This window comes from Triticum aestivum, chromosome 1A (genome assembly GCF_018294505.1).
Source record: "Triticum aestivum cultivar Chinese Spring chromosome 1A, IWGSC CS RefSeq v2.1, whole genome shotgun sequence".
In the NCBI taxonomy this organism is placed as follows: domain Eukaryota; kingdom Viridiplantae; phylum Streptophyta; class Magnoliopsida; order Poales; family Poaceae; genus Triticum; species Triticum aestivum.
Window position 1 is genome coordinate 411,772,777 of NC_057794.1, and position 6,757 is coordinate 411,779,533.

At 47.6% G+C, this 6,757-nt stretch overlaps 1 protein-coding gene across 1 annotated transcript; it reads left to right on the forward strand.

The window, feature by feature from the left end:
• Positions 1-2,360: 2,360 nt before the first annotated feature.
• On the forward strand, positions 2,361-6,506 carry LOC123053516 (lichenase-2). The gene is made up of 2 exons (XM_044476984.1): positions 2,361-2,594; positions 5,198-6,506. The coding sequence occupies exons 1-2, from the start codon at positions 2,522-2,524 to the stop codon at positions 6,127-6,129; spliced, it is 1,005 nt and encodes a 334-aa protein (XP_044332919.1). The 5' UTR covers positions 2,361-2,521; the 3' UTR covers positions 6,130-6,506.
• Positions 6,507-6,757: the final 251 nt, after the last annotated feature.

Consider the following 6,757-nt stretch of genomic DNA (forward strand, 5'->3'; position numbering starts at 1 on the left):
AACACACATGTATCCTGGAAGCCACGCACGCGCCAGATCGCTGACAGGACATGCTGTTCCCCTGCGTCCACATAAGCCCGGGGAAATATGGATAGAGTGCACTTTTCCGTGTGGCCCTCCCCGTCCGATCCGACGAGGCAAAGCAGGTTCCCATCCATCCATACATGGGGTAGGACAAGGCCGCGGGGCCGGTGCTGGTGACCTTGCAAATCCGTGTCCGCATAGGCGAGAGATTAAGCAAAAGCGCAAGATAACCAACTCCATCAAACCAAAATTGTTGGGAGGCACCGATCAATTAAGTTGTGTACATACATAGTATGCTGTTGCTTAGCTAGCTGTATGCATGTGTGTTGTGGGTGCTTTCTTCTTCTTTAGGTTCCTTTGTGGGCTATGCGTGTGATTTCGACCACAATATAATGGTCCCTTTCGAAAATCGGTGGGCACCGATTTTTTGCAAAACAAAAGGTTTTAAGTCAAATGTGCACATGCGCGCATCGATCAAAGATGACTCTCGTATTCTCAACCATATCAGATAAGTATGTGCTCCCTTTTAGTGATCTAAACGCTCTTATAATACTTTACAGAGGAAGTACTTTTTTGGTTTGTATCAGATAAATAGGCTGGGACTTTCAGGTTTTGGCATGAGAGTCTGTAATCCTGGTGGTAAGTTGCTAATCCTCCTCTCTGAAAAAAGGGGTTGCTAACCCTTTGAATAAACCAGGACAAACTAGGCACCTCTAGTGGAATTCAGAACTAATGATGTGCCAGAGACTAACTTGGCTACATGCACGGTACTAATTGGCATCAACATCATAACTATAACAAGTTGATCAATATACAACTCACTACAAAACACAGGTCTCAAGAAGACCATTTTAACGTATAGGACCAACTCAATATATGTGTGTGCCAAAAGAGGGCAGCCCAGCTTATATGTGTCAAAAAGCTGGGCTGCTAAGCCACCAATAGGAAATTTCTCATCAGCCAGCCATATGCATGTGTTAACTCAATCCAAATGTCCAAGCAAACCAGCTGCATGCTAGCTAATCCTAGACACGACCGGTTATTAAATACAATTGATCCGGTCGAATAATTCGTGCACCGAAATATGTCCCGAGTCATCGTACAGTTTTTATATTCGTATTAACTGTAATCTACACATTTGGTGCACCTAATATTATCTCGTCATTAGCACTTATACTAAGCTAGAAAGCAGTTGCATAGCCGGCCGGACTCCACTGATAGCAACACATACTGTATGTAAAAGAACTATCAACGGCCGGATCTGGATATCCCACCTGATCACTAGGATTGAGAGGGAGAGACGTAGTACTTAGCTTGTTGTCGAGGCTATTGCAACACCATGCCACAGGGGAAAACCATGCGTGTTTACGCCAAAAGCTTACATGTATGGTGCGCTTAGACAAGTCGTGGTGTTGTGTTTCTATGGCAATTCCTAATAAAGCTCTTTTTTCATCTTTTTAATTGTAAGGCTGATGAGCTCAATACCTTCTCTTCTGAGACAACAAGTCCAAAAGTTTAGTGGAATAGGTCTTGTTTGAAAAAGTATACGGCCATGCTTAATTAAAGTGGTTCAAGTAATTCTGTGATCCGTTTGACAAAGATGTAAATTAATTAGGTACACCAAAAACACAAATGTTCTTATGACACATATTGTTGATTTCTTGCAATATAGTTACAAAACCAATTATATGTAGAAATAAAAGTGATTCAATATAGATCCCACTATGAGGTACAGTAGTAATTAAAAGGTAGAGTGACGAAAGGCTTCTGATGTGCTACTCCAAATCTCCTTAAATTGACCGTGGGTATTCATTACTAAAATATCATTTCCTTTGTATATATGTCACTTCACGACAAAAAGAACATCGAAGCCGACAAAACCGTAGCGCCAGTTCTTCGTGTGTAAGTCATGTCAACTTCAAAGGTAAAAAAAAATTTGTCGCCAACAAGGCTTCGCGCTTTAAATTCTTCTTACGTAAGTTATGTCGGATATCCACCGAGCACGGGCCTCCCGTGAAAAAACCGCCGCCGAATGTCGTTGAGTAAGACGTGAACATATCCGACACCACGTGACCCGTCATTGACCTAGAAACTTCACTTTCATGGTGCATCATGGGTGGAGTCCAAAATTCAAACTATTTTTTCAAAAGTAGTTTGGTGCCACTATGAATGAATGAATTATCCCCCTTGCCTACCTGCAACAACAACCTGGTGTACCGGATAACCTCTGCCCACCACCAGACAGACACTGTGAGAAGGGGGTGACGCACGCAAACGGCCTAGGTAGTCAATCGCAACGGGCTAAATAAATGTCGCTGGAGGCGTTGGGCCTGCGCGGTTGCGAGTGGATTGGACCAAACTGTCTCCTCGGATCCTATATAAGGGGCCGGCGCCCCGTTGTGGCCTCATCAGAAAAGAAACAACAAGAGCTTTTGAGAGAGAGAAAGAAAGACACACACACACACACCCTCAACGCAGTTAGCCAGAGAGAAAGAGAATGGCGAGCCAAGGCGTTGCCTCCATGTTCGCTCTCGCATTGCTCCTCGGGGCCTTCGCCTCCATCCCACAAAGTGATTCCCCTTCCTTCTCTCTCTCTCTCTCTCTCTCTCTCTCTCTCTCTCCAAATGATTGGGTACAGTTTTTTTCATGCAAGTCATGCAGGGAGTTTGCTTAGAAGATAGTAATACGTACGTTGATCTTAGCTTTCATTAAGAGAAGAATTAGCTAGCTAGGTAAGGTAGCCAGTCGGCCATGGTGTACGCATGGTCACATAAATCTCTCTCCCACCAACGCCACACTAGCTTCCTCTTTTTTGAGATGCACAGTACACTGTTTAGGTGCATGTCGCTTTCGTTCTGCGTTTTATTCTTCCCGCGCCATCAGTCGCATGGTAAAGCCTAAACGGCGCCCGCCGGTCTCACTCTCCATCTTGATGCGTCCGTCATGCATGGGAGCACAGTAACTTTTCATATATTTTTTGAAAACTAGAGATGGTAAATTTTGTAAAAATCGTTTTCACTAAAATAGTCAGGAGTCTTGGAGTTTGTTGCAGAGTATATATTTCAATATATGATCCGCATGCACCAAGATAAAAGTGCACGTGTAATCGACCTTCGTTGTTTTTCTCTAGGGAAGAAAACATTGCAAGAAGTAGGTGTTCCGCAGGGAAATTAATATCTTAAAACTGATAAAAATGATACTATTTGCTAGGGGAAACATTGAAAGAGGTAGGAGTATAGGTTTTCCACGAGGAAGTTAATATCTTAAAAGCAATGAAAACGATATTTCTAGGATAGTTTCAACCGTTTAACTATAAACCAATCTAGCTGATCGTACACTAAAGCAGCAAAAGCCAAAGCTTGCAAATGAAGTCTCCAAATGTTTGGTGGGCATGCATGTCAGTTAGCCATCTTTTTACAAAGCCAGAAGGTTTAACTAACGACCTACAAGTAGCTAAGCCAGTGTCTCTTTCTCCAGTGCCATGCTAATCACCCAGGAAGTTTTTCTTCTTCTTCCCTGTACGCAAAGTTGTGCATGCATGCCTTGACAGTGTCGCCCTAGCACTGTTGACACGAGCCCTACCACTTAATTGGTGGTTTGTTCCCTGATTAATTGGGTGCAACTACTGCTGAACCACCCGTCGCTGACCATCTTTTTCTCCTATTCCTTTGGTCCGCGGACGGTCTCATCGCATCTTGACGTTTTTTCAGCGATGGACGATGCCGTACCGGCCAGTCCGGTGGTCCTACTCATCTCAGCTAGCCAGTACCGCCACTGTTCCATTCTCTAAGTTTAACGAAAATGATTGCTGGTGCTGCTAGTTATAGTAACTAACTCACTTGGATCATATCTTCAAAGTGCAACTGATGGACCTATGGTACATGACGCCACCGATCACTAGCGACTAACTAACTCTATGACCCAGGTGTTGGTTCTGCTGGCCTTTCCAAGTTTGGTCTGCCTGAAAAAGAATTATGACATAGGATAGTAGGTTAGTGTAGTAGTAGTGGTACTGCTAGTGGTTGGCACTTGGTCGAGCAGGAAGTTAAGAGGAGGATTAAGTGGCGTGTACTGATATGGAGTACTTTGTCATGCACGTGAGCTAGACCGTTAATTGGAGCGTAGCTAGGAGCAGCCGGAGGGCATGCATATGCATGCACGCTATGGCGATCCACATCGATCGTATGTGGACTATCCAACGGCCGTGCTGCGGACGTTGGACCAGAAACTTGATTTGTCCCAGCATGTATGTATACGCATGAGGTCTCTACTCTCCATATATTCATTCCTAGCTAGGCTTCCTGCCAATTGCCATGTACGTGTGGTCGACCTCTACTCTGCCCCCCTACAATATTCCTGGCCCGCTTGTTTAATAAATCCAACTAGCTAGTGCCGTGCAAGTACTACACCATTTAAGCCATACCATTTGATTGGCGATTGCATTCTTAAGAGTACACGTACTGTAAAAAAAATCTTGCATAATTGATGCACAGTACGTCACGGTACCAACTATCAAGTGTGACCCTTTACTGAATTAGGGTAGAGTTAGTTGGTACCAAGCAAATCAGCTAGGGTAAAAGATTCTCTGGAAGCTAGTCAAAGTTCATTCCTTCCTTTAAGGTTGTCCCTCCGGGCACGAGTAGCCAAAGCTATATATTTATCCAGTTCGTTTAAATTTTCTCCTTGCTTGTGGTAGCTAGTGGCTAGTGACAAGTCGGTCAAGGCGCCGGCCGTGAAAATAGCAATGTTCCTCGGCCGTGTGCGTGCAAGTGACACCAACTCGTGACTGTAAAAAACATTGTTTAAGTCGCGAATCGGCCACCAAAGTCTAGAGACAAAGAGATAAAAAAACATGCAAAGCCAGAAGCTACACGCATGCATCCATGCATGCGTACAAGATTTCAGTTAAACGTCCTTTTCGGGGAGTTAGTATTATCCCTCGCCAACAGGTCAAAAGGCTTCCTCTGTGTGTTCATGCATCGCCGCCATTCTTGCTTATTCGTTTCTTTTTCATTTCTTTTCTATATTCCATCACATGTCATCACGGGGAGGAATTTTCTATGGCAATGGAACAGTGCTAGCTTGGTGTGAATAATTTTCTATGCGGCCGGCTGTAATAATTAGTTTTCTGAAGGTTAACTAACCAAAGTTACATGTACCTGCTTACACGCAGGCGTCGAGTCCATCGGAGTGTGCTACGGCATGAGCGCCAACAACCTGCCGGCGGCGAGCACCGTCGTCAGCATGTTCAAGTCCAACGGCATCAACTCCATGCGGCTGTACGCCCCCGACCAGGCGGCGCTGCAGGCCGTCGGCGGCACCGGCGTCAACGTCGTCGTCGGGGCGCCTAACGACGTGCTCTCCAACCTCGCCGCCAGCCCGGCGGCGGCCGCCTCGTGGGTCAGGAGCAACATCCAGGCCTACCCCAAGGTCTCCTTCCGGTACGTCTGCGTCGGCAACGAGGTCGCCGGCGGCGCCACCCAGAACCTCGTCCCGGCCATGAAGAACGTGCAGGGCGCGCTCGCCTCCGCTGGGCTGGGCCACATCAAGGTCACCACGTCGGTGTCGCAGGCCATCCTCGGCGTGTACAGCCCGCCCTCCGCCGGGTCCTTCACCGGGGAGGCGGACGCGTTCATGGGACCCGTGGTGCAGTTCCTTGCCCGCACCGGCGCGCCGCTCATGGCCAACATCTACCCGTACCTGGCCTGGGCCTACAACCCGAGCGCCATGGACATGAGCTACGCGCTCTTCACCGCGTCCGGCACCGTGGTCCAGGACGGCTCCTACGGGTACCAGAACCTGTTCGACACCACCGTGGACGCCTTCTACACGGCCATGGCCAAGCACGGCGGCTCCAACGTGAAGCTGGTGGTGTCGGAGAGCGGGTGGCCGTCGGGCGGCGGCACGGCGGCGACCCCGGCGAACGCCAGGATCTACAACCAGTACCTCATCAACCACGTCGGGCGCGGCACCCCCCGCCACCCTGGCGCCATCGAGACCTACGTCTTCTCCATGTTCAACGAGAACCAGAAGGACAGCGGCGTGGAGCAGAACTGGGGACTCTTCTACCCCAACATGCAGCACGTCTACCCCATTAGCTTCTGAATGAGCTAGCTGCGTACGTAGCTAGCTAGTGTCCGTATGTCCGTACGTACGCGCGCGTACACGCGTATAAGAGCGTGTATGCCGTACGTATGTGCACATTATGTATTGTACAGGGCTCGGGTTGGGGTGCGACCGCTGAGGCAGCTCAGACGCGTACGCGATAGCAGTGGTTTGCTGTAGTAGTGTATGTGTATGATTTACGATGGAAGGGGAGCAGATGTAAACGCTCTCCCTTCGTCGATTCATCATGCATTTGATACGCACAGACATGTGTGCGTAAGTAGAACTATATTGTAGGGTTCAAATTTTCGTCAAAACTTGACGAAATTTGTCCAAAATAATATGAAATATATCGGCGAGACCGAAGTATTCATATACTTTTTGAAATGTGCACACTAGCTCCAAGATACATGTACTAGTTGGAAACACAATTAATCACATCCCACTACAGAAGTTAAATAAGAAAGAATCGCATGGACATGGACATGGTACATGAGCTCGTAAATAAACACCAGCCGGACACGTGTCCGTAACGGGTGGCCCAGATCGATGTCACGAGCTCCCCCGCGATTCGCGCGTGCTCTGAGAGGCACGGACTCGAGAGAGGGACGCACGATGTAGACGATCC